At 38.5% G+C, this 27485-nt stretch overlaps 1 protein-coding gene across 3 annotated transcripts; it reads right to left on the reverse strand.

Moving 5' to 3' along the window:
- Positions 1–252: 252 nt before the first annotated feature.
- LOC114662701 (ceramide synthase 2-like) lies at positions 253–27472 on the reverse strand. 3 transcript variants are annotated; one of them, XM_028816327.2, is made up of 11 exons: positions 27349–27472; positions 21798–21971; positions 18865–18982; positions 16903–17021; positions 10995–11052; positions 10297–10347; positions 6482–6574; positions 4284–4430; positions 4053–4159; positions 3654–3810; positions 253–1284 (listed from the first exon to the last, which is right to left on the reverse strand). In XM_028816327.2, exons 2-11 carry the CDS (start codon positions 21968–21970, stop codon positions 1093–1095), a joined length of 1215 nt encoding a protein of 404 aa, XP_028672160.1. In that variant the 5' UTR covers position 21971; positions 27349–27472; the 3' UTR covers positions 253–1092. The 3 variants fall into 3 exon arrangements, with proteins under 3 accessions (XP_028672160.1, XP_051791067.1, XP_028672161.1); XM_051935107.1 differs by lacking the exon at positions 27349–27472 and adding an exon at positions 27033–27334 and having other exon boundaries at positions 4284–4412; XM_028816328.2 differs by lacking the exon at positions 27349–27472 and adding an exon at positions 27033–27334.
- Between the last annotated feature and the right edge of the window lie 13 nt (positions 27473–27485).

The raw sequence follows: 27485 nt of genomic DNA on the forward strand, positions 1-27485 counted from the left end.
TTATCCACAAATTCTTGCCTGTGTCCGGACTGCTGCGCTCACACAACTTTAAACGCGGACATCACTTTAGTCACTCAATGCTGATTTCAGCCCTATGGCTGCTGGTAGCTTTCTTATGCTTCTACAATGTACAACAAAAGGAAAGTTGCTAAAGACAGAAGAGTATGCCTTAATGACTCTTAAAAAGAAATAAAAAGTGATTAGGGTACAAATGTAATACCAACACAAATAGATGGGCACAAACAGCAAAACTAGTTTAATATTGCATTTAATAAAAGATAATAACAACATAATCAGTTAAAAATAAGACCAGTCATCCCCCACCAGTGAGAATCAATCCAGTCTTAATATTAGAATTCTCAGAGGTCCTCTAACCCAATGTCCACAACTAAAGCTGAACCCAATATCCACAACACGGCAAGGAAGTATGGGTCTGGTACACCATCTGTCATTTGAGTAGCACATCAGAGGAAATTCTTAACATGTTTGTAAGTTTCAAGACAACACAACAACCCCATCAAGATAGTCCAGCTTTGCAGATAAAGGAGTGGATAGTTAATGTTCACACAATATTCCACCAAAAATTCCCAACTTTATCAAAATAATTTTATTTCTATACACAGGGGACTCCGTACCCTACCCCACTAATAGGTTTATGGAAAACGTGCTTGGAGCATTTCTTGCATTAAGGCTACAACCAATATAAAGAGGAATGGTGCGGCACATAAAACAAGTTAGGAGACCACATAGCTGCTAAAACAGAAATTTAGCAGAGTGTCAGAATACATTAAGTCTCCTTAGAATAGCTTCCCATAACTCCCAGTTGAAGAGGTCCTAGTGTGTGTGTTTTTTTTTTCTTCTAAAAATAGGCACAGAGTAAGGGGAGCTTATGTAGCTTTCGAAAAAGTCCCTCAACCTCCAGATGAAGATTAAAATCACATTTAAAAATGTTTAAAATATTGTTGTGGAACAGTTAAAAAGGTTCAGCCCTTTTTCTTCCCCCAAAGACAAAGTATTTTAAGTGTACATTCACACACCTTAAGATGAACTTGTCTATGGGCCAGTCCTCCAGACTCAAATGAAGTCAAAGTGCTACCGGGCTTTAGGCAACGTGCTGATGGTGTTGTTTCTCTGACTGGTCAGATTGTTAAGAACACAGTTGTTGTTGGCTAGAGAAACCAGCTTTGAGTCCAAAGCTCTGTTCCTCGCATCCCAATGTTTCTTTTCTTCATCATCCTCTGCAAAATCAGTCTCCTCAACATCACTACGTTCATCCTGATCAACCTGTCAGTAGACAAGAGCCGCAAGTATGTAAAATAGGATTGACACGTATAATGAAAAATGTATTGCACAAAATTTGAAATTATTTTGAGTATCCTTATTTGTAGTGTTAAAGAGTCAAGGAGCTGGACAAACCAGTTTTCTAACCCCAAAGTTTCATTGATAAGGAAAGCACCATCTGGGTCAGTTTTATGATTTAACAGTTTCCTTATTTGCTCAAATATTACACTAATGCTGTAAAGCCGCATAGCTGAGAAGGGGGTTGTGCATGTGCTATTTCATTGGTAAATGGCCCCAGGAACTGTTCAAAGCCCCACTGGTCCAGTCATACCGAAAAAGAACTGAATGAACTAAGGAAGTTGCATGCATTATGGGTCCAGGATTTGTAACTGGAATGGTTAAATTCATTACTCTGCCTTTCTCACTTTCTTGCTGTCTTGTCATGAAGAGAAGTCCACCACTCCCTTGCCATTTCTTCATGATGAAGACCACTCTTATCTCAACAGCTATACTGAGACAGGCATGTAGCTTATTTTATTACTCCATATTAAAAGGCCATGTGGTAGCAAAGCCCAAGTTAGACTGAAGTTAAGTCAAGAGCCAACAGTATTTTTGTGTTACTTATTTTGCTTATCATTTGGGAATAGTAACCAAAAAACCATAATTAAATGTATAGTTCCTTCTCCTGCCTTTCTTTCACTCTATATAATTGCCTGAGGTTATAGATGGAGAAATGGAGGTATTTGGGGTGGAGTGCTAAAGCACAGTACCTGACCACAGAGCGGAGTATGCGATTTAGAGCATTCTGGTAAAGTCTGCTTATAGAGAGTATAAAAGGGGAAAATGGGGTCACCTAGGACCTACGACAAAACAGTAATTATAGAAGTTAATTGAAGAGGACATTCATGAACTCCATTTAATTTTCTTTTTCATCTTGAGACTGGGGGGTACATTGCTTTTCACAGACCATCTGATTTTCTCTCACCCAGGCCACTTTATGCTGTAGCTCGGGGGCAAGTAAACTACAGACCACAGGCCAAAGAAAGCAAGATGAAGCTACAGTTAACTGTTGTATGAGTAGCCGTCATAGAGTGTCCTCCAGAAAATCATTAAATAGAAAAAGCTTTTTAAAAAAAATTAATAAGGACAAGTCTGTAGCACTGCCATATACAGGTGTGTGTGTTTTTAGTGTCTTGCTTGCGCATTTTTTTTAAAAATAGTAGTTTGCGCATTTTGATCTTATCAACAATGGATTTAATTTGTAGTGAAACTTCCTGCGTAACTCCAGGTCTGTGCACAAATTAGTATAAAGAGTGCCGCTACAAATTTGTAGGGAGGAAGTTTAAAGGAGGAAGGTTTTCTGGCAGTGGATCAACCAAAATGGATTTTTCTTGTACTCTGGGAGAGCGGACTGAAACACACTTGCCAGCAGCAGCATTCCAACCGTGCCTTTGGGCAGTTTTTAGGTTTCTTTCAAATGCTTCATCATATGGTTTCCAGGTGAGCTCATTTCAGTTTTGGTGTAGTGCTGTTAACTTATTTTTTTGTCCATTCTGCAATACTCTATTATGTGAGGTGCAATAGGCAAAACCTGCTTTCCCAATTTCAAACAACTGTGTTTAAACATAAGTTTGGACTGCACCAGATACGCAACTCAGATTGCTATCCTTTGTGATGATTTTTGCTTTCAGTTACTTTAGCTGCCTCAAGACAGATTTTGCAATTTTTGCTTGACTTCTCCAGACATTACTCGGGATTAGTTTCCTAAGCTTTGCTAACCTGCTTTGCACAGGGCATTATTATTTGGTAAAACAAACTAAAATGTCTAAAACCAAATATAGAAGTGAGCTATCAGATACAAATCTTTGCAATTAATTAACTGTTGTGATGATTAGCATCTTAGTTGTATTAACCGTACAGAAGCAAGCAGTTTGATTATTAATGACTAGAAGAATGTCAAAGTCACATTACTCTAAAATTGATCTCTTATTGCTGTTGCTGTTATTAGCATTTAATAAAAGATTTTATAATTAGAGCATTTCTTGGAACAACTTGTTTACACTAAATGTTAGTTTCTAAAACAAGTGTTACACTGCCTGGGTTCATAGTCACACTTAGATTTTATATAGCCAACTGTACGAGTCATTATTGAGGATTCGGCCTGCCACCTAAAATGTTTGCTCACTCCTGCTCCAGGTAAAGAAACAAAAAAGCTCCATTGCAACAATGAACAAATTTGTCACCATCAAGCAACAGAGTGCTGCCACTATCTTACCTACAGTATATGAAAGATTTTGGTGTTCTTTTCTTGCTTTTTTAAATTTTTAACGAGGTACCAAAATTAGGCCGAATAAAGAATTTCCGATACTTACTTTACCCTCAAAGACAAATTTCCACACCATGCGAAGGATGAGTGAGGCCCAAAAGATGTGCAGCACTTGCAGGACCAGGAGCAGAACATTGAAAAAGTAGTAGCCAAAGAAAGGCTCAAAGACTTCCATCGAGAGGTAGAGGGTAGTGTGGATGATTCTGGAGGAAGATGCAGACTTCATTACACAAAACCAAGCAGCCAGTAAACTGTCGACCTTATTAAAACTCCCAGATAACCACCATTTCCACCCTCAGTGCTATCATCTCTTTGGCAGGGAAAGTTATGGGCACAGCTAGACGAATCATGTGCCTTCTGCAATTACCAATGGACTAAGAGAAGGGATACTACACCAAAAATGGAAGATGCTTCATTTACTACAAAGTAAACAGAGTATACTCACTTCATAGGAAAAACAACGAGCCGTGTAAAGAGGAAGACTGCAGAAAAGATGACAAACAGCGTGTCACATGTCCTCTTCCATCCAGCATAATTAAACATTTTCGCAGACTAAAGGAGGAGAAAAAAAAGCAGAACAAAAAATTGACCTTTCCTAAATACAAACTTGCCATAGGAGACACCGAGAGTCATACACTCCTTCCTTATTTCACAACTAAAATACAGGCAAACTCACCTCCAAAAGATAGTCAGAGGCATCGTGCACCAGCATTACTAGTGTTCCGACACGAACGTAGTTAGAGCAATACGAGAATCCAATCAGAACAATGGTTGCAACGTGATGGATAATCTGCTCCTTAAAATCCTGCACACAAACAGAACTCTGCTGGGACAAATCTTTCAACATTAGACAAAAAAAAAAAAAAAGTACACATGGTGTACTTAAAACATTAACAGTGCAATTCTGCTTTCCTGCCCTTGTGGCAGTTAATAGTATAATGAATTCTCATTGGCCATGAAGCCCTGAGGACAATGTGCCGACACAGAGCAAAATACACCCTAGGGAAGAAGGGGATGAAGCGGGAGTGACAACAGCTCTGCTTAAGTAATGAATTACACAGGCAATCAGTGCCATCACATTTAGTTGGTTCACATTTATGCACAGTTTTAATGAGATACATGCAATGTAATATAAAGTTGGGGTAAGAGTTCTTACAGCTGTCACATATTGCTATTCCACTGTATTTTATCACAGAGAACAGATGAGCAGTGCAATGTTGAAAATCGCTTTTAATAAATTTGCTGCCATCCTTTTTTTTTTTTAAGATGACTACATTTTTAAGATGTCCAAGCAGTACAACTGGGTGGTGTGGCCTAACTGAGTTTATGGTACCTACTGAAAGGTAGTACTATTGGTCAACATGCTGGGAGCCTATACTAAAGTGATATATGTACAAGTGAAAAAAGTGATAATGTGCATAATGAACTGACTGCAGCCTGCACTCTAATATTTCACACCCTATTGGCAGTGCTTTAATAAACCAAGCTTTACGAGTCCTAGGGTGTTATGCGATCAACTGAATGTTTTTTTCCCTATTTCTAAGTGAAGATTACAGAGGACTGAGAAGAGTAGTTGTAACAAACCGATTTTTTTATGAAAATTATTGTGATAGAAAACTTAGTACCAAAACAATGCCAGTAAAACCAAAAGGTCTTGTCACAATACCCTTGGTATCTAAAAATGTGTAGCTCTGGGTCTTGTTACTTTACAAAAATGTATCCCAGCAGGTAAGACACAAGACTGACACAAGACCATATCACTTACTACGTTACTCTGGAGCAATGGTTCTCAAAGTGTGGTCTGCAAGTCTGAGTCAAGCAGTCCATGAGCTGACAGACATCAGGGCAAAGTGAGTTTTAAATAACTCAAGATATATTAGCGTGTTAAGAACAGTATGTACTTTGTAACAATCAAAGCTGACTTTCTTGCAACTAAATCAATATACTTTATGTACAGATATGTGTCTGTAGTACTAGGGTGTTGTACCGTGTTAGCCATTATGAATGTAGTGAGAAGTCAAGCAAAATGACACCTTTTATTGGCTAACTAAAAAGACTACAATATGCAAGTTTTTGAGGCAACTCAGGCCCCTTCTTCAGACAAGATATAGGCAAGATGTATTACATTTTGCATGAAGAAGGGGCCTGAGTTGCCTCGAAAGCTTGCATATTGTAGTCTTTTTAATTAGCCAATAAAAGGTGTCATTTGGCTTGACTTCTCACTTAGATGTGTGTGAAATGGGTCTAAAACTACCACCAAGGAGCATACTGTAATGATTTTGCTTAAATCCCACACCTCTGTGTTTCACTGCATGTTTGCTTGTTATATTAATCACCCCACCATTTCTGTCTCTCTCTCTCTCTCTTATATACACACAACACTTCTTGAATCATAATCTCCATTCAGTCTGGCTGACATTGGTCAATGCACAGGTCTCTCTTCTAAAACCCCTTTGATTTCAGCCTGGAGAGACCACATCTTTGCCAAGACAGTCCTTTAACTTCATGCTGCCGGCAAGGCACTCATCAGTGCCAGGCTGCCTGCTGTTAATTGATCACCATGGCTAAGAGGTTATTATAGATCACTGGCTGAACTCTGGGACTTTGAAATACAAGTCCATGACCACAGATTTCAGTCACAGAATTTTTCAAATAAACACTCTTTATAAAATGAACTTTAAACACAGAATTACACTCTAATGGGTGACTGTTAGACTCAGGTGGTGTAGTGTTAGACCTAACTTTATCTGTGATCCTTGGTCCAAAACACTGAGTACCACTGCTCTAGAAATAACTGTACAAAAACAAACAAGTTATTTTAAATAAATCTGTCAACTTAATTAATACATGTGAAAAAGGAAATATCAAAAATACCTTGCGTTTAACATCAAAAGAAACTCTCAACAGGAGTGACCAATAAAATGCCAGTTCAATCATGTAGTACCAGTATAAAGACATTTGCAGTGGCTGTGAGGAAAAAAAAAAAAAAAAAAAAGGATGCAATTGTGTTGATGTTGTTATACAATAAACATCCTGGAAATCACCGGAAGGCAAGTTCAGGTCTCATAGGCACAAGAAAAACATCCACTTGATTTTCTATGTCATGCCTCAGGGTTAGAGTTCTAGTTTCCAAATGAAGTTGTTTGCTTGGAGTTTGACCAACAGACCCTAAGAGACGAGTGACATGCACTGCAGTTGTAAAAGCATAAAGAGAACAGTTAACAAACATCATGCATACAGTGCCTTGCAAACGTATTTGGACCAATGACCAATTCCACATTCTACACTGATATTTTATTCTCTGTGATATTCTTTTAAAGTGCAGAGCCTCAAAATCATTTTTTTAAAGTAAGTACTGTTTTATTTTAGAACTAGACATTAAGCCCGTTACAATAACGGGCGCTAGAATAGTAGTGCATAAACATTAGTAGGAACAGTCTATATTAAATGGCAAAGGACCATCTATTTTCTGTTACAGTAATACTGGCTTGTATGTGGCTGTAATATGCGTCACTGTATTGTGTGCCTTTAATTTTCTCTCACAGTAATACGTCTCTCCAGCAAGTATTTTAATCTGTGCTGGCGTGCAGCTGATTATTGTATGTATGGCGTCTCCCCAGCAACGGATTTTATGTGCGCGAAAATAAATCTACTTTTAAAAGTCATCCTATTGTAATATGAAAATTCGTATATTTAGGAAAACACTTTACACTTTACCGGGCCAAGTTTGTTAATCGCAAATCTGACATCCTCAGAGTGAACACTTGCACAACAACAAACACTAATCCCACCTCTTTGGGGAAGCTGGTCTCCGCGTCTCAGTACCCGATTGGATTTTTCGTGCGTTATGATTTAGGTCTTACCTCATTTACCGAAATCCGATTGGATCGGCCGCGTGATATTTTATAGGTCCCGCCCTATCTGTCTTGTGTGACGCGTCAGGCGGCCTTTGAAGCATCGCACCGTGCCCCGCGCATGCGCACTTCACCAGAAGACACACACACACACACGGACACATGGACGCACACAGGGATTTTATTAAAGAGGATAAAGGAAGAATTGGTGATCGAAAAACTGCAAAAGAACTTGAAATTCCATTTTCAGCAGGATAATATTCGCAAACGCAAGGTCAGAGTAACCATGGAGTGGTTCAAGGACAAAGCAATGAATGTTCTGCAATGGCCCGGTCAAACCCTCTCCAGTGCTCAAGCATCATCAGACTGACCTGAACAGCCTGATGCCAATCTGCCAATTCATCCATCCATCCATTTTCCAACCCGCTGAATCCGAACACAGGGTCACGGGGGTCTGCTGGAGCCAATCCCAGCCAACACAGGGCACAAGGCAGGAACCAATCCCGGGCAGGGTGCCAACCCACCGCAGAATCTGCCAATTCAAATGGGCCAAAATGACTTCTAAACAGTACAAACCTGGGACATACCTCAAAAGAGTTTAAGCTGTTATTACTGGAACTCTACAAAATATTAAAGTGTGCAGATCAAATACTAATACAAGTGTCGTATTTCTTTCTCTCTTTTTTTTTTTAAAGATTTTTTGAAACATTAAATTTGTTAAAACAGTTAAAAGAAACTAATTTTGAATTTTAGCGCTGACAAGTAGCGTAGGACTTTGTTATTCAGTAAAATTAGAGAATTGGTTGTGGTATTCACAGGTCTGAATACTTCTTAGAAATATAAAAAAAAAAAACACTTCGGCCCAATAAAGCTTGCCAGTCCCATCCTCCTAATTTCTCCAAAATAACATCAAGTTATTTGCAAGGCACTGTATGTAAAACACCTGCCCATATTCCGCCCATATTATAAACTCACTTTTACAGCAACAACAACAACATTTATTTATATAGCACATTTTCATACAAAAAGTAGCTCAAAGTGCTTTACATAAGTAAAGTGAGTTGCTTACAACTACAGCATTAGATCATGAGAGGAAGAAACCGTAGATGGGCTACCTATCCATTATTATTAGTACAAATTCAATCACTGTTACCGTGTTAATTTAAAGTTGCTAATCAAACTGACAGAATATTTTTGGATTATGGTAGAAAAACAATTCTCCAAAAGCAACCAATCACAGGAAGGACATGCAAACACCAGCTAATATTAGTCAAGAATCTGAAGTCTTTACGATTCTTTAATCAAAAAACTTTAAAGGAGGTACAAAATTTAGGAATTCAAACAGCAGAGCATAATTTTCAAAGTAATATGTGTTGCTCCTCTTGCACACTCAAGAAAGGCATTTAATAACTTTAAAATGGCCACACTGATGCATCTGTTAATTGTTTTCAGTACAGTAATTTAAGACAGTCACATTTAAGCACAATTCCAATTCCCAAAATTGTCAAATCTATTGTTAATAATAAATACATCTTTTAGCATGAATCCCTGTGAAAATATTTCTATCAAAACCATGAAATCAAGAAGAAATATAACAGAGTGCAAGGGGGCTTTCCAGCTGACAAGATGTTGCTAGTGGTAGGGCAGATCCAATACAACATGATGAAGTGCGAGGTTGCACAGACAGCCTATAGGGGAAAGGGAACTATACCTGCATATGCATTCCTGTTGCAAGTTGAGCTCTTTTTCCCTGTAAAGCTATGGCCATTGTGTTGTGGTGGTAAGACCTGCATATGTACCAAGTGCCTAAGAAGAGCAACAGACAAGGGCATCAGTGTATGTGGTAGACAGAGGAGATGCTTGGCTTGAGCATTCCCCCAGGATGATAGAGTGGCAGGTGCAATGGGACCAAGTAGTAAATGGCAGAGTGGGTAATACATCATGTCTCAGAGGGGAATATATGGGAGTATACCGTCCCTTAGATTGTGCCATCTTTCAGGTCAACTGCTAGAGCTGATTTAACTTCAGAGGAAAGCTCAGGAAAGCAGTGACAACCAAGAGCCACTAGGTGGCGCTTTGACCAAGTATATTTGAAGCAATTGAAGGGCTGCCATTAAACTTCTTAAGTGATTCTGGGGTTGGACCAGAAGTAACACTGAGATGAGGCCTTAAAGCCAGCTAGATGTGAATTTAGTAAAGAGTCAACAAATGACAAAAACATGTCCTCAGATGGTGGAAGGTAGGAAGACCTAGGTTGGAAGAAAAAGATCAATAGATACACAGAGAGAGAGGGAGTGGGGGTGATGTGAGAAGGTGAATGCTTTTAATTGGTATTGCTATAGCCCACCAGACGGAGAGAGGTTCAACTACTATGTAAGTCAGGAATACTCCAGTCTGACAGCTGCTTATGATTATTTTCTACTTTGGACTGCTGCTGTGCTTGTTTGTTGTTGATAATTGTTCCATTTTTATTTACTTTTCTTCTCCTTTGTATTTGTTTAGGTGGATAAGGCTGGCACAATAGGAATTCCTCCTATAAATGACAGTTGGTAGCTTTTTTAACAATGAAGGAAAGGTCTAGTCTGAGCTTGGTCACCTAATGATGGTTCCATATAAAGATTAAAAGTTACAAACTTAAGCATGGTTAATAGGTAGGCAACAGCACTTTAATGTTAAAGGCACCCATGAGCAGGACAGACATTTCTCTTTGTTATTGTCAAAAGAGGGTTCAGGCCATGGTAAACAATCTACAACTCTTGGGTGAAACTCAGGACAAGTGCATGCCCCATGTTACACAATAAACAGACAACCTCCATTAATAAGGTTGGTCCTTACTTGTTTTGGGTACCCAGCCCAGCACTCACTTTGGTCCCAAAACCAGGGCTTCTGAAGAAACAACAATGAAAAAAAGTTGAAAGATTAATACAAACCATGGATGTATAGAAAAAGCAACATTAAGCTCCTCAGCATTCATTTATGTTTAAAATAATTGCATTATTTATTCATAGGAGTACTCAGAAATAAAGGCTGTTGTACACTGTAACCTTAACAAGAAAGGGATACCAACTTTTCCTAAAGTAACCTTTCCTGACAATATGGAGTTAGACGCTGGATTGAAACAGACCTGAATGATTTAGGTGCTTCTACAACATTTCAGCCTCATTCCCTAAAGTCAATGGCTTTGATGAACCAACATTAAGCACTTAGAGAGCAATGTCTGTAAATGGCCTTGGTGAAACCTTCCAATCTGACAAAGCATTTACAAATAAGTAATAAACACTACAATTAATAAAAAATAAATAAATCTGAGGCTGGAGTCTACTTGATCTCAAAGTAAATAATTCTCCAAGATATGGCTATTCCAAAATTCCACAATATAAGCAGAGAAACAAGATCATGCAACTCCACAATACAGGAAAGAAAATAAATCTTTATCTAGAATTGGCCCGACATCAAACTGTCTTCCACCAGCCTGCAAGATTTCAAAGAACATTGTTGCTAGGTTTGTTTCCAGAAAACCTTTAAACACTCACATCAATCAGCACCATCAAGCCAGCAAGAAAGGCAGCAGAGTAGAAGGTAAACCTCCAGCTGAAAGTATAAAGAAAAAACAAGTTTAGTGTTGAGAAATCTAGTGGAAGCCGCCATGCAACAGACGCTAAATAACTAAAAATGAGAATGTAGAGTGTTTACAAAACAGGCCTCATGGGTTTCACAAAACACCTCAACTGTGCTCGGATAACAAGAGCTCTGACATTTTAGCTTTATATTATATATGCACAATTAAAACAAAAACATTACAACAGATTTCTTTTATATATATATTACATGGCTTTTTATGATGGTTTTCAAGCATTATACTTTTTCATTTTAGTTATATGTAGTTATTGCATTCATAGTTGATATATATTTTGCTTGAATATACACTGATAAATTTGCTTTTTAATGCTTTTTTAAGTAGAAAATACTGGTAGCATGGTCCCACACAGATTTTACCTAATATTTTACAATACACTATACATTTTTTACACACACATTGACACGCATATATATATGTTGCATAGTTTACTGTCAAAAAATGCAAAGATATGCGCCACGTGTTTCACCCTTATTTGGGCTCATCAGACGTACACACTCTATTGCTCCCCTTGCGGGGATCGAACCTCGAACGTCAGCATCAGAGACGAAGTCCCTATACGCTGCGCCACGGCGTGTAGTACGTTTATTTGAGCAGACCTGGGGCCTCATTGTATAACGCTGTGCGTAGAACTCACACTATAACATGGCGTAAGCACAAAAGCGGGAATGTGCGTACGCACAGAAAAATCCAGATGCAGGAATCTGTACGTACGCAAACTTCCACATTCTTCCGCTACATAAATCCCGATCAACGTGAAAAGTAACGCACATGCATGCACTTTCTGTCCCGCCCGAACTCCTCCCAGAAATACGCCTCCTTGAAAATGCAAATCAATATAAACAGCCTTCTGTGAAAAGACAATGGGAAAAGCATGGGGGAAAATATACGAATTTCAGCAAATACCAAGTGGAGGCAAAGGAAAAACGTACTATTTGTTGGTTTAAACAGTGGTATAATCAACAAAAAGAAGTTGATCGAGTGACAGAATGTCGGAGAAACTCGAAAGCTCAAGTTCACAAAGTCGCACAGTGCCCAAAATAAAAAAGAAATCACATATCAAAGTCGCCGCGAAAAGGCTACTCGTAGCCCACCGTCTGAGTGTCATCTGAAAGCTTTTTAGGGTACAGACAAAAAAAAGTGCTTTTTTTCCCCGACTGTGTGCCTAAGTGTCAACTTTATTTTCGAAATTTAATTACGTAGTTTATTTTGCCATTAAAGTAGAACATCATAAACTTAATCTTAAAATTGTTTAATTTAATAGTTTCTCAAATTCCATTGTAACTAAAGTAGCATGTTAAATGCTTTGTTCTGTATTTGATCTTCTATGTGCTCTGTGTGTGTGAATCACTACCTGCTTCTTAAACGGGCTTTCTCTTTCTCCAACAGGACGCATAATCCATTACATTTGTGATATTACAGCTCTCTGAATAATTAAAATACTGAGATGTATACAGTAATCCCTCCTCCATCGCGGGGGTTGCGTTCCAGAGCCACCCGCGAAATAAGAAAATCCGCGAAGTAGAAACCATATGTTTATATGGTTATTTTTATATTGTCATGCTTGGGTCACAGATTTGCGCAGAAACACAGGAGGTTGTAGAGAGACAGGAACGTTATTCAAACACTGCAAACAAACATTTGTCTCTTTTTCAAAAGTTTAAACTGTGCTCCATGACAAGACAGAGATGACAGTTCCGTCTCACAATTAAAAAAATGCAAACATATCTTCCTCTTCAAAGGAGTGCTTGTCAGGAGCAGATGTCACAGAGATAGAGAGAAAAGCAAACAAATCAATACGGCTGTTTGACTTTTAAGTATGCGAAGCACCACGGCACAAAGCTGTTGAAGGCGGCAGCTCACACCCCCTCAGTCAGGAGCAGAGAAAGAGAGAGAGAGAGACAGAGAAAAACAAACAATCGAAAATCAATACGTGCCCTTCGAGCTTTTAAGTATGCGAAGCACCGTGCAGCATGTCGCTTCAGGAAGCAGCTGCACAGAAGGTAGCAACCGTGAAGATAATCTTTCAGCATTTTTAGACGAGCGTCCGTATCGTCTAGGTGTGCGAACAGCCCCCCTGCTCAATCCCCCTATGTCAGGATCAGAGAAAGTCAGGGCAAGAGAGAGAGAGAGAGAGAGAGAGAGAGAAAAGTACGTTGGGTAGCTTCTCAGCCATCTGCCAATAGCGTCCCTTGTATGAAATCAACTGGGCAAACCAACTGAGGAAACATGTACCAGAAATTAAAAGACCCATTGTCCGCAGAAACCCGCGAAGCAGCGAAAAATCCGCGATATATATTTAAATATGCTTACATATAAAATCCGCGATGGAGTGAAGCCGCGAAAGGCGAAGCGCGATATAGCGAGGGATTACTGTAAATACTCCGAGTGGTGCAGTGAGAGTAATATGGAAAAAGATGATCTGCTGTGGCAACACCTAACGGGAGCAGTTGAAAGAAGAAAATGATGCATTGAGAGTAACAACGCTAAAGCAGTTATGGTATTTGGAATACTATGGCTATTCCCTGGACCATTATATTGCTACAGGTTAATTACAATCAGATGCATTACACTAATAAACAATATGCAGTTAGTTTCAGTGTATATATAAAGCCGCGTCAGGAATGTGGATCTAAGAAAGAAAGGGTGACCACACAGGAACAATAGCACTGCTGGGTGCCGCCAGTCTGCAAAACCGAGCGGAGAACTTGCGTACGACAGGATATGAGGTACCGTGGAAATGTGCGTGGCTTTACACCAAGTTTAGGTTTTATACATTGCGATTTGAGCGTGGAAACATTTGTACGCAACATTTCTGTGCGTACGCATCGTTTATACATGAGGCCCCTGGTAGGTAACCACCCACACAATCAGGTCGGGACTCAGACTACGAATGCAATGATTATATATATATATATAATATATAATATATATATATATATATATATATACATATACACATACACATACATACACACACACACACACACACGCACACATATAAAATTCTGTCCGTCTGTCTTAAGGACTTTGAGTTACTCTAACTTATTACAACCAAAGGATGCCCAGCTCAGTAAAACCGTAACTGCGGACCCTCTCCATGGTTTTCTTTCTCCAAGAATGTTGTTAACTGGTTTATGTTGTCTTGGACATATTGTAATTCTTATATTAAGTTGGATTTACAGAAATGTGACTTTTTCTATGTATAAGTTAGAAATGTTACCAAAAGGAACCTACCCAACTTTCCTAATCTTAATTCAATACTTGAATATACATTCAAATGGAAATGTGCCTCGTTGCTGCACATGACAATGACATCTTGATGAACGATCTGCAGAATGTTCGCGCACAACTCTCTATGGCTCTTCCAGTCTCTCTCAGTGAGTTCCTGCACTACCATCATTTTGTATGGATGGAAATTAAGGTCCTCATGCAAAATCCTCCTCAAAGACGTGTTGGAAATTCCTAAGGTAGAATTAGAAGCATGTTTGCGTGCTGAATGTCTAGGAGACTGGAAAATTGATGCCCTTACAGCTTGGAAGTTGTCAGGTGTTCCTACAATCCGAGGAAGGCCCATCCATCCATCCATTTTCCAACCTGCTGGAGCCAAACCCAGCCAACACAGGGCACAAGGCAGGAACCAATCCCGGGCAGGGTGCCAACCCACCGCAGGACACACACAAACACACCAAGCACACACTAGGGCCAATTTAGAATCACCAATCTACCTAACCTGCATGTCTTTGGACTGTGGGAGGAAACAGGAGCACCCAGAGGAAACCCACGCAGACATGGGGAGAACATGCAAACTCCACGCAGGGAGGACCCAGGAAGTGAACCTGGGTCTCCTAACTGCGAGGCAGCAGCGCTACCACTGCGCCACCGTGCCGCCCAATGTTGTACTTGTCTGCCTAAATTTAGCCACCCACTGTAGAATCGTCTTCTGATTTGGGACGTCACCGTTAGGAGGAATGTTGAAGTGTGTTTGGAAGGCACGTTGCATGGTGATGGTGGATTCATAGTTTTTGAAGAACGCTTAGACAGCGAAAAGCCGGAGCAAGGCATGTTGCAGACTGAAAACTACAAGGGATCGCCTATTAAAGGACCCCCACCCCAACCCACTTGGCTGCCTCTAACTCGGCAAAGACCTTGAGAAATGTGGTACTTCATTTTGGCTCACCCTGTATTTGTGTACCATGACGTGTGTAAAAAGTTGTAAGGTTTTATATTTTACCGTATTACATTTGTAAATATGTGTAAGAATTCAGAAACATTACTGTAGAAGAATAAACAAAATGGAATTAAAATTCCACCCGTTTGACTTGAGACGTAATGAGAAATGAATCATTATTGATAGCTACCATTTTTTAACGAATTTAATGGTCATCACAAGAATTAGGCTGTATCATTAAAATGATCTCTGCTGCAGAAACATGTTTGCACAATTCTGCATAGAAAACATTAATAGCTCCTAGATTACATTCTGAACACTTTGTTGATTCCTGTTACTGATTAAAAAAAAAATCAATACTTGGTAAATTGTTTTTGTCTTTGCTTCAGTCTGTCAGTTGAAATATCCAACAGTGCTTCCATTTTTATATTGTAAGAAACTGAAGGTGGTACTCTACTGCTACTATAATGTCACCCAGAATTTACATAGAGGATTATTTTTTAAAGCTACCAGTAAACAATAAGAGAAATTGATGAATAATAATGTTAATCAAAAGAGGAGTATCAATTTTTCTTTTCTATGTTCAGCAAAACAACACATTTAAAAGCAAAAGTCAGAGAAACTGTTTCTCTCTAGGTAAATGCCTTAGAAAAATAAAAGGCAAACTTTTCTACAGACAGACAGACAGTACTTTTTGTCCCAAGGGGGAAAAATAGCTTTTTACAGAAACTCAAGAAATATTCTATATACAGTAGGTGATTATGGATGTGGTGAGAGAGGACACCCAGGTGATGGGTGTAAGAGAGAAAGATGCAGAGGACAGGAAGACATGGAAAAAGGTGATCCGTTGTGGCAACCCCTAATGGAAGCAGCAGAAAGAAGAAGAAGGTAATCAAGATTTTGAATGAATGCAGATGTTTATTACCAATTTTAAAAAGTTTAAAATTAAACCCAGTAGTGAATGTCCCTGCCGAGGACCAGGACTAACAGACACTGCATGGGTATCAGGAAGTTCCCCACTCAGAAACACTTAGCCAGTATAGCAAAGATGTAAATGGCAATAAAGAGTGGTTTATTAAGTATTGTTCTAAATTGACAATGGATAGTGGAAGCTGAGTAAAGAAATTAAAAACAGCCCTTTAAATCTTCAAAATTGACACACACATACATATAATTATTGTTTAAACAGAAATTAAATATAAAGCTCTTGTATTAAGTAACATATTTATCCAACTTTGGCTTGCTGCTCCTACTTTATTATTTTAAAAGAACACATTTTGTGAACATATCCAATATATGGGTGATCTGGTAACATCAGATCCAAGCAGAGCAGAAACCAGTCTTGGAAGGCACTCCAGTTCTTTACAAGACACACTCACACACATATAATACTTTAAACTGGGACAATTTAGACTGAGTAGCCACTTTATTAGGTGAAAAGGGCATGTGAATCTAATAGGCTGCTTATTCTATTGGAGCCATCATATAATAAAAAAGTGCAAGTATTATGCCCGGTCAGGACTAGGACTATAACATAGTAAAGTTCTCAAAAGAAACACACTGTAGAAAACATTCGGTTTGAGTATGTTCTTATTCTATTCCCATGCAAAAAACAACAAAGACTAGAACCAACCAGGCTTCACAGAACTTTCTGCTGTTGCTGGGACGGTCTTGATTTCTGCGCCGACGGAACCACCTTTCAATCTGTTTGACAGAGAGCTCACTTTGTTTGGACAGAAGCAGCATCTCTCCCTGAAGACAAGACAATGAATGGAACACCTTAGTTTTAATAAAAAACGACTAATAGGGATATTCTTTTTTACTGCAGATCTTTCTGATCATATTTAGGGGAGCGATTTTCTCCCTAAAAGGTCACCTTGCAAGCCATGCTACATGTTGTGCATATTACCCCTTTTTTTGCAAATTATACAGGCTGTGTTTATACAGTCTGAAAATTAACAAATTTAAATACTACTCTTAATTATGAGGTTCAGTAGACTGGATTTTTAACTTGAGCTGAGAATTTCCATGGAATTACTCAACCATCAACATACATTCTATCAAGTTAAATAACAAGCACCCTTACAAAGTCACTATAAAGCAGTGAACACAGTAAAACAAATATTATAATTCATGTACACCTTTGACAGGGAGGATCAATGTGGATTTCGTCCAGGACTTGTAACGGTGAACCAGCTCTCTACCCTCATGACAATTCTGGAGGGGGCACCGGGGTATGCCTAGTCATTCTGCGTGTGTTTCGTGGCTTACAGAAGGCATATGACTGTGTTTATCGAGAGATTCTATATATACTTTACTTCATAATTTCACTAGCCCTGCCAATCTGACTATCATTAGTAGACAGGAGGCACATATCTGTACAAACAACTGAGAAAAATTATGTAAATTATGCAAAATACAGTACTTTATAAATTGGTGATCATTTGCATCCAGGAAGTTAATTAAAATCACAAATCACTACCAAAATTTCTGTTGCAGCATTGCACAGGTGTACATGAGAAAACCTTGGGTGCAACACAAAGTAAATTGCTGTGTGATTTCAATTACATTGAACCAGATCAAATCAGATTTGGTCCTTGTCATAGTGTAAATGTACCCGTTGCTGCAAATAAGAAAAAAATGTTATTTCAGAGTCACATACTAGGCAACTAGATGATCAGAGAACATGACAACATTCAAAAATTCCAAAGGCAGAATATGCAAATAACCTCCATTAATAAAAACCTATTCTGCTTCATTCTCACTCTCTGCAATGCAAATGTGGGGTTTTCAAACGAACAATGGTATACCTTACTTCCTGCCTGACTTACGATGAGCCCTGAAAACAAAACCAAAACATCAATAGCAGCAGCACCATGAAGAAAAGAAGTAAAAGCTACAAAACCTTAGATTTCTGGATAACTGAAAGGATGACACATAATGTAGCTTCAACCATTTGTCTGCAGTTTCATATAAAGTTACACAAACAGCCTTAAAGTATCTCTGGCCTGACAAACTTATTCCTGAAACTGTTATGTCGGGATTCACTAACAAACGGCCCTCACCTAAGGTAAGGTGGAGCTCTCCTGCAGTGCACTAAAAAGTTATGGTTTATATAAGGTAAATTTACTGTATTCTTTTTACAGTTTTTGTGTCGGTTTGCACACCCAGTATGTAAGCATTTTCTACTATAAAGCTGAAAAACAATGCAGCCACGACAATGCATAAAATGTTTATTTTTCATTACATGAGCAGCTGGTGAATTTTCCAGAATGGAAATCAAAACAGTTAAAATATTTTTCCTGCAGGTCTCAATTGTTTTTAGTAAACAGCTACCTACCAGTGGAAACCAGTTATTGGTATTAGGAGAAAGACCAGGCCTGCAACTTGATAGGCAGTCAAAACTGGTTAAAACAAACAGAAAAATGTCTTGTCCACTCCTAAAGAAAATAAGCATACTTGGGTTTCTGTACACTACTAAGATAAGGAAAGATAATACCCGTGTATCAATGCAGCAAAGGGAAATGGTGGAAGAGGGATAGCTGGGAGCAGGAAAAACTTGTAGATGTTTTGACGTAATGCAATGTAGACTCACCTCTGAGGGACATCTGCTCCTTTTCTTGTAATACTCCTCCAGCCTGACATTTCTAGGCACGTTGATCCGGATTCTGTCCTTCACTCCAAGCTGCCTGCTCAGAGGGAGTGCCACCCACCTAATGAGATCACATATTCTTATTAAAATGCTGTACTTCCTCTTCTCCGCAACTGTTCTACAGCCAGAACAAACAGATAGCACACAACATGCAACAATAAAAATAATTCACTGGGGGGTTAAATTCCACTGCCTGGAGCTACAAGTTGGGACAGCATTTCCAAAGTGACCATTTGTAATCTGTACAATAGGCAGTCATGGCAGTATCTGGTAAAGTCAATGGATGTATGGCAATGGCTGGAACACTGGTGTCCCGGATAGGGCCAACAAACATAGTGCATATATACATACAGTAAAGAACAAAAAAAAAACAAAGAACTTTGCAAAAAGTAAGATGAGAATATAGGAACTTTTACACATTTGTGCGGTACAGAAGACGATCCTCCCTGTTTTAGTGCCAAGTAAACATGAAGGAGCTGAACTCTCCCCTCTCAGTTGTATCATCTGGGGACAAGAAGTGGTGTGCTACTTGGCCGTCAGCACACATTTCTTACCTTACCTACTGAATGTGCAGCTCAACACTGCTGTAACATACCAGGCCAACATGTACCCTGGAGAACTGAAGCAAGCCACAGCTGCAGTATGACTGCTTTAAACTACTCCCCAAGCACCCAAAATTGTTATCAAGCTTGTTTAAGTAAATAACAGACCAAAAAGCCATATGAACTAGAGAGGAGGACTGTTATATTCCTGATGGTGACTCTGCGTGCTGTTTGTACCCACTGCTCTGCTCCCAGCAGACTTCAGTCCTCCAAGCAGGAGTCCCCACTGAAGCATTAAACATCATGCACCAGAGGAACGGGTTACACTAAAACGTAATCAAATTACCTTTGCTAATAGGCAGCAGCTGAAGCCGGTTAACAAGAAAATAAATCTCTGTGCCAATCACCCCTGTGTCACAAAGAATGGAAACGGATGTGCTCAGATGGGTGGAATTGTTGCATTTCATCCACTATGGCAACACCATGTGATAAAATATAAAAGTTTGTTTCACATCTTTAAGAATATTTTCTTTTCCTGTATCATTACTGTACTCGTTAAAAGTTTACTGCCTTGAGTACACTAAAAATAACACTAAACTACCAATAAAGAAACATTTTTAAAAAGTCAGCAGCTACTGTGTTGTTAGGAGAAACAGAAAATATTGACAGAGACACGAGCCTCTCCAGAAATAGTACAGTAAGCAATGACATTAGGCGAGTAACCACAACTAAATAAGAAAGAAAACAGCAAACAGTAATCAGTAGTAGTTCATGTTTGTACAGTGAGTCACGTGCAGCTTGAATGGACCGAGTTGAAACGAGCAAATCTCACAAGACTGATCTCAAAAGAAAGTGGAATGCAGTAACACAAACAGGCCTTGGCTCCACTAACTGTAAGGCAGAATGCACAACAAACATCACCTGGCAAGCAAATATCTTAATTTCTAAACAATATACGTTTTTAGTTTATTGATGTCACAATTCAAAGTAGCCGCTTCCACTTCATGTCCAGATAGAAGGTGTGGCAGAGTGGCTGTGCCATTGAATAGTTTTAATGTATAATATCTTACCTTTGTACCTAACATACTAGTGCTACAAATACAGAAAAGTGGCAACAGCTAATAATGCAAACACTACTATCATTTCAACAACCTCAGTTCACCCTGGCTGACTGGCAGTCATTGCAGCCACTTGCCACTTACCAACAATAATTCTCTCGCTCTCCCTCTCTCCGTCCATTGCCATGCAATCAACTACTTTCAATCCCTTTTTTCTTTTAACTCTCTCTGTTACCTTCGTTATACAACTATTGCACAGACTTCTTTATTTTTCAATTCACCTCACTATGACGTAGCTATTCCACATAAAACTTTTCTTTAAAACTTTGCACCAGTCTGCTTTAAAATCATCTGATTATCGTCTTGAGTTTGATCAACTTTTGCTTGATATTCTGTTTCACACAACAGAAAATGTTGCACCTTTAGGAGCCACATTGAAGGATGATACTCAGAACCTCTTTAATACACATTTCACACTTTAACACCAAGAATAAACTTCATCCACACTTCATCGAAGCAGCGGAACTTTCCAACTCTATTAGTAATACAGTATCTGGGTTTAAATGTACTACAGTACAACTCAGTCTTTGCTCGCAGATTATTCCTTACAGCACTAGACCTTTCATGGACATACTACACTTTTACCATTCTGTAATTAACACAATTACGGCATAACGTGTTCAAATGGCTATGCAGCAGCTCCACCATGACTCCTGTCACTATCATGGATATCAACAGACATTGGGGAGAGTGAAAAATAAAAACTATTTGGCAAATCTCTCCCTGTACCTCAGTGCTTTCAAACATCTTTGCCCATCTGTCATTATTTTATATGCATTAATGCCTAATTTCACAATGCCAACATCAATACCTCTCCAAAGGTTAAAAAAAAAATAAAAAAAATAGACACGCTCTTTAGTTTATTAGCCATGTAGCCATTCACTGCATCTTGCCTTTTATTAAGCATGAACACCTTATCCAAATTAGACTCATGAAGTTGATAAATGGATATTGGAAAGCTTGAAAGTGTGAATCTACTGAGATCATACTCAGCCAAGTTCAGAAAGGCAAGATTTCAAAACCAGAATACTTTCTAATGCCATAGGGACTGAGCAGACATTCCTACTACTGTGAAAAAAATCTATAACTTGAATATTGGGAAGAGAAGACAACAAAGACTGCCACAAACCAAAAGCCTAGCCAAAAAGTGAGACTGCTCAACACCGCCAGGTGGCATCAATTCCTTCCCCACTATCTTAGTGCCTGTAATCCTTACCTCTCAAAGATATAGCGAACACCAATGAAGATTAAGGAAAGCGAGAGAGAGAAAAGCAGGTCTCGAGGTAGGGGGTAGCGTGTGTCCCCCGTTCCAACCATGTCTCTCCATGTTACACCAGGTGGAAGCCAGTATTCTTCACGCCATAGCCAGTGGTCCAGAAATTCTTCCATTCTATGATGCAGAATAAAAGTGCAGGTATATTAGCTAAATATCTCAACTAATATACCCAAGCAGCAGTTACATATTTAAAGGTCTCAGATTGCTCTATTCCCTCCTCTCCTTCAACTTTACATCATTTGCACGTCATATGAAACTAAGTTGTTAAATACATGTAAACTCCTCCCGCCTTTATTTACAAAATAAGGGACTGCTAATAGAGCTCGAGAGTATTCACATTTAGTGTGTATCTAAGGTGATGTCTGCATTTGTCCACAATCAGCAAGGCTCTGAATTATAAACAGTGTATTTAATAAACGTTAGATAAAGCTAAGCACACTAGGTGATAGCAAAGAACCTTGGCACCTCAGGGTGATAAGTTTCTGCTTTATCTATAGGAAACAGTTTTAAAAGATACACACCAATTATGGCTCAACTTTAAATCAGACAGTTAAATACCAGAATGATTTAAACAAGCACACATATTTGCATACAGTATTAAATCTCTCATATCGCACAAATTGCAAGTAAAATATTCTTCTGATGGATTCTCCTCAGACACACCAAGTAATTTCTTGACAATGAGCAAGTTTCATTTGTTCAGAGATTAGTATTTACTAAAAAAGTGCAAAAGGCAAAAAGGTTTCTTCAAACAAAGTACTAATACTGACCTTGATTACAAATGAACAGCCTACTAAATACTACATGAAAAATTAAAGCGATTTTAAATTGTATTACAAAATACCTATTAACTAAATAAAATGACATTGCATTTCTAATACACATTCCTCCCCAAACTGAGTTGGGCACCAGTGGGGTTAATTTTTGTTTTTTTATGTCCCACTATGAAAGATTATATATACTGTATACCTGCCCACCAAGAAATAAAATACCAGCATGGTCTAATGAATATTTAAATATTGAATGTCAAAGATTAAATAATTAAGGGGGAGCAAGTCTTCTAGGTCAAAGAAGAAAGTAGCACCGAAAGGAAAAGGTAGAGGATTTGTGAAGGTTTGTCTGAATTATGTTATTGTGAAAGAGGAAAGTCAGAATTAAAATGACTGGAGCAAGTAAAAGCGAGGCTTCTTCTAATTCTACAGTGCAGTGTGGAAATTACCTACATGTGGGCTACTGGGAGAAACGAGGGGCTTCCATTCATTCATAAAAGACAAATGGTTATTGGCCACCATTTGATTCAACTTTTAATTACTTTAAAGAGAGAGAATGTAAAGTATTAATACAAATGTCAAAGGTGTTAGTATGAAATATTTCTATGCTGTATATAGTATGTACAAACACACAACCTCAGTACTATCCTATTATATACAAAAAACTAAAAGTTATTTAGTTGTAAAAAAGGTAAACTGTGTGGTATGAAGTCCGAGATGACAACACCACAGTATATAAATTATATTAATATTATATATTATAATTATTTTACAGTTTGTGAATTTCCACTTGGGATTAATAAAGTATCTATCTATCTATCAACTTGATCAGGAGCTGTAAGAGAGAAGTTTAATACTCTTCACATACCTTAGGAAACGTGGCTTACGGAACTCAATAGTCTCTCATATTTTCAGCAAATATTTTTAAAACAGATGTGGAATAAAAGAGCTATGAATCAAGCTCATTACTAGTAAGCTAATTTCATGAGGTTTACTAAATAAAGCTACTTTTCAATGCAACAGAATTTCTCACATAAATAGTTCCCCTTACACACAACTATTTTTAAACAAAAGCCTAGGTCAGCGGCTATAGTCTACTTTTAATGCAAACTTTCACATAAAACAAATCTTCAGACAGACACCATGGTACCTCATACTTCTCTGTGTTATTTACACAGAAAGAAAGATCCTTATAAAAGTCAGCTTCATCTGGATAATTAACAGCCATTGTAAAACTGCTTCAGATCACACTGACCTTTAAGCAGTCAGCATTCTACAATAAATGTATGTGCTGGGGGAGAGCTGGAATATCCAACGAGACGTAGATATACAGTACACTGTATATATTCATAAAAGACCTTCCATCTCTGTACAGCCAGACAGCATACATACATACATACATGGCAGACTGTCTTCTTCAAATTTACCTTGGAGCTACAGATACACTGCTTTTTGTTCATTGTGTGGGAAAGGTCTGATGATTAAATATTCATTTCTCTATGATACCCTAAAGGCAGGGTGCAGTACATTTCTATCGACTACCATTCAAACAGGTGGCAACATCATCTTTGCCATTAAAGCAAAATACTTGAACCAATGTTAAATATTAGCTTTTCATTAGGTTAATAGAAAATTAATTACATTACCCAATTATTAATTTAATATGTTCTATCAATACTTTAATAGTCAATTTAGCCTTTACATCATCTTAGACCCAAAATTAAACTCTAGGTTTACAATTTTTCCAGTTCTTTCTGTCCAGAGTTCTTTTCTTGATGTCCACCTTTGAGTCTCTTATGTTAATGTTGCCTAAAAACATTTTCTTGATTGCTGTCTTGGATTGATTTTCCATTCCATCAGTCCTTCTTAGTAGAATTTTCCCACTAATCACATATCTGAGCCATTTTCTGTTTCAGTCTAAGATGGTCTACAAAAACTGTGTGCTCTCTTCCTGTTTCCAACGTGCAACTGTTCATCTTATGGTCTGGTTACTTCATTGCATGTGTCTTTATCCTCCTTCACTTTTAAAACAACGATTATTCATTTATGTCTCCCTTCTTTTCTCATTGTGTGCCATCTCACACCCTAATGCTGTATTTAATCCAACTTCAAGGTTGTGCTAAGCCAGCGCCTATTGCAGGAGCACTGGTGCAAGGAAGTAACTAACCTTGGACAGTGTACCGGTTCATCCCAGAACACACTCAAGCACCTACTAAGTTACACTAAGCCAATTTACAATTGCCAACTAAACCAATGCACACATCAAGATGAGGTACGGAAAAAAATAAAAAAGAAACCCCTACACGGACAAAGGGAAAATACGAAAACTACACATAGACAAATGACCAGGCAGGGAAACTTGACCTGTAATTCATCATCATAAAATACTGTTTTAGTCATCGTCAAGTTCTCGGTTTGCATTTTGTTTTAATTAAAGTCACTTCCCTAATTGGCCAATATGATGCTTACCTGAATCTCATTTTTGTATCTCCTTTTATGTGAAATGAGTAAATTCATTTTGTGTTTTATCTGCCCTCATCACACACTATCATGACTTGAATTTTTTTTTTTTTTTTTTTTTTTAAGTCTGATTATATTTTCCATTATTTTCCTTCTTATACTTAACTTTCCTTTGATATCCCTGATCACCTCAACCTCCATTATTTTGGAATATTTTTACAATTGTTAGAAACCATTCTTGCCTTGTACCGTGTCAGAATTTCTTTAATTCTAAACTTTTCTTCTCACCTAACCACCGGCCTTAGTAATATGTAGAGCTTTATTGCCAGTGTTCACCAACACTATTAGCTATTTGATCAGAACATTAGAACAATTCAGCCCAACAAAGCCTGTCAATCATAATAATCATTTAATTTCTCTAAAATAACAGTCAGATTACTTACTGGTCATATTATCTTACTAACCCATATATACTGAAATTTGTGTAGGGGAAACTTATAGATATGCCTTACTTCTTTTCAGTACACCTTAAAAACAAAGGTGCCAAAGTGGTTCTTCAGAAACGTGCCACAATGGAATCCTTTTTGGTTCCAAAAAGAACCACAATTACGAAGGTTCCAAAATGACCCTGTATTGATTTACATCCATATCGGTTCCATATACAGTATAAACATGAGTAAGTAACAGATTTGTGAAATACCGGTAGGTTCCCGATTTTAAAAAGACTTCCTGCATAACACTGCTTAAGTCAGATTTTCTGTTAGTATCCTGCTAGATCTCTTTGGCTAACTATTTCAACCCTTCACCACACGATAGCTAATGTGTGGTGAACATACTGGCCAAGAAATGGCTGCCATCACATCATCCAGATGAATGCTACACATTGCGGGTGGTTGAAATGGTACACCACTATCTACGTAAAGGCTTTAAGTAGGTTAATAAAGCTATATATAAATGTAATTACCACCCTACTCTACATTAAAGATTTCTGTTTTACCCTACATGTTAGGAGCACTTTTAAAGGACAAAGAACCATTTTCATATTCAACAACTTCACAGAACAAAGTGTTTCTTTGTCAAGCAATGGCTCTAAGAGGAACCACGCAACCCAGTAAAGTGCCATTCACAAGCAAGTATTTTTAACAGTGTACTTCCATTATTTCAGTTTATCAATAGTGATCTCTGCAATAATAAAGTTTTTCCTCGTTATTATAAAATACGGATTTTGCTAGTCGTTTTACTGAGTGGTCTCTCTCCATTAGGCAAATGGTGGTGCACATTAAACGTTAATTTCAGCTCATTATTCATCATGCACATTCTGAAATTTTCTTCCTCTCCATTTTTTTATTCATTTCTAATTGGTTTTGTTTTTTATTTGGCATATTCTAACGCACTCTGCGCTAAATTACGTGTATGAAAATGTGCTATTAAAATAAATGTTATTACTTGTTGCTTCCTTGTGTATTAGGGCTCATGACGGAGAGGGCGCGAGACCACAGCAAGGCACAGCCACTTACATATCCACCTCGTCAGCTTTGGGTTACTATTTAACTTCATACATACATACTTCGAACATTATAACAGCACAGCCTAGCACACGCAATCTTTAATTCGAATCCGCAACTCTAACCTCTGCGCCACTGTTGCGCCCACGTCTTGACCAGCGCTACCGGGATATGCTACTTACCCTCACGAGCCCGTTTGAGAATAATGTGTTTTGTTATGTTATCATTCAGCCAGTCGCTTCCCGATATGTTAAATTACATAGATATTCCTTCTTATTACACTAGAGTCCCGTTAATAACTATTTTAAAATCCTTAATCTTCGTGCTGTCCGCGACCTTAAACGCCAACGTCCGACGCGCTACCTTGCAGGAAAGTAACTATCAAACCGTTAGTAATCACTAAGCGAAGTGTTATGACTTTTCATCATCCCCGCTCTCACTCGAGTAAGTGAAGATCCTGGTAGCAGCAGCCTGTCGTCAAGGTCCCAATATTGTGCCGCAGGTGCAAAACTTTAGCCTATTCGTTTCCTCGTCGACTCTAACGATTCTGTTCTCTTCGCTCGCTCTGCTTTGCTTCCTCGTTTGTTGTGGTTTATTTTATTGCATTTTTTTTTTGCCGGTTGCAAAGAAGTGCCGAAGTGATTTCAAAAGGCGGCTCTGCTCGCGCTCGCTTCCTCACTTGCGCACTGTAGCCCGATAGCCTCGATGTACTGCGATAACCTCAAATAAGGAACAACAGGCGCTGCCGGCACTCACCTGCAACGAGTAGGCGGGCAGAGTAGTATGGCATGCCGAAGGCGCTGCCTTCCCGTTATCAGCAGCTACAGCTCGGCTCTGAGCAGGACACAGGGAGGGGCGTGGTCAGGTGCAGGCGGGCTTGGATGTCCGTACGT

This window comes from Erpetoichthys calabaricus, chromosome 12 (genome assembly GCF_900747795.2).
Source record: "Erpetoichthys calabaricus chromosome 12, fErpCal1.3, whole genome shotgun sequence".
NCBI classification, from domain to species: Eukaryota; Metazoa; Chordata; class Cladistia; order Polypteriformes; family Polypteridae; genus Erpetoichthys; species Erpetoichthys calabaricus.

Coding starts and splice junctions, on each gene's coding strand:
- LOC114662701 (XM_028816327.2), bottom strand. CDS start 21,970: ATGGAAGAATTTCTGGACCACTGGCTATGGCGTGAAGAATACTGGCTT. Junction 17,022..18,864: donor GGAGCAGATGTCCCTCAGAG/GTGAGTCTACAT, acceptor TCTTGTCTTCAG/GGAGAGATGCTGCTTCTGTC. Junction 4,431..6,481: donor CTTTTGATGTTAAACGCAAG/GTATTTTTGATA, acceptor TTGTCCCAGCAG/AGTTCTGTTTGTGTGCAGGA.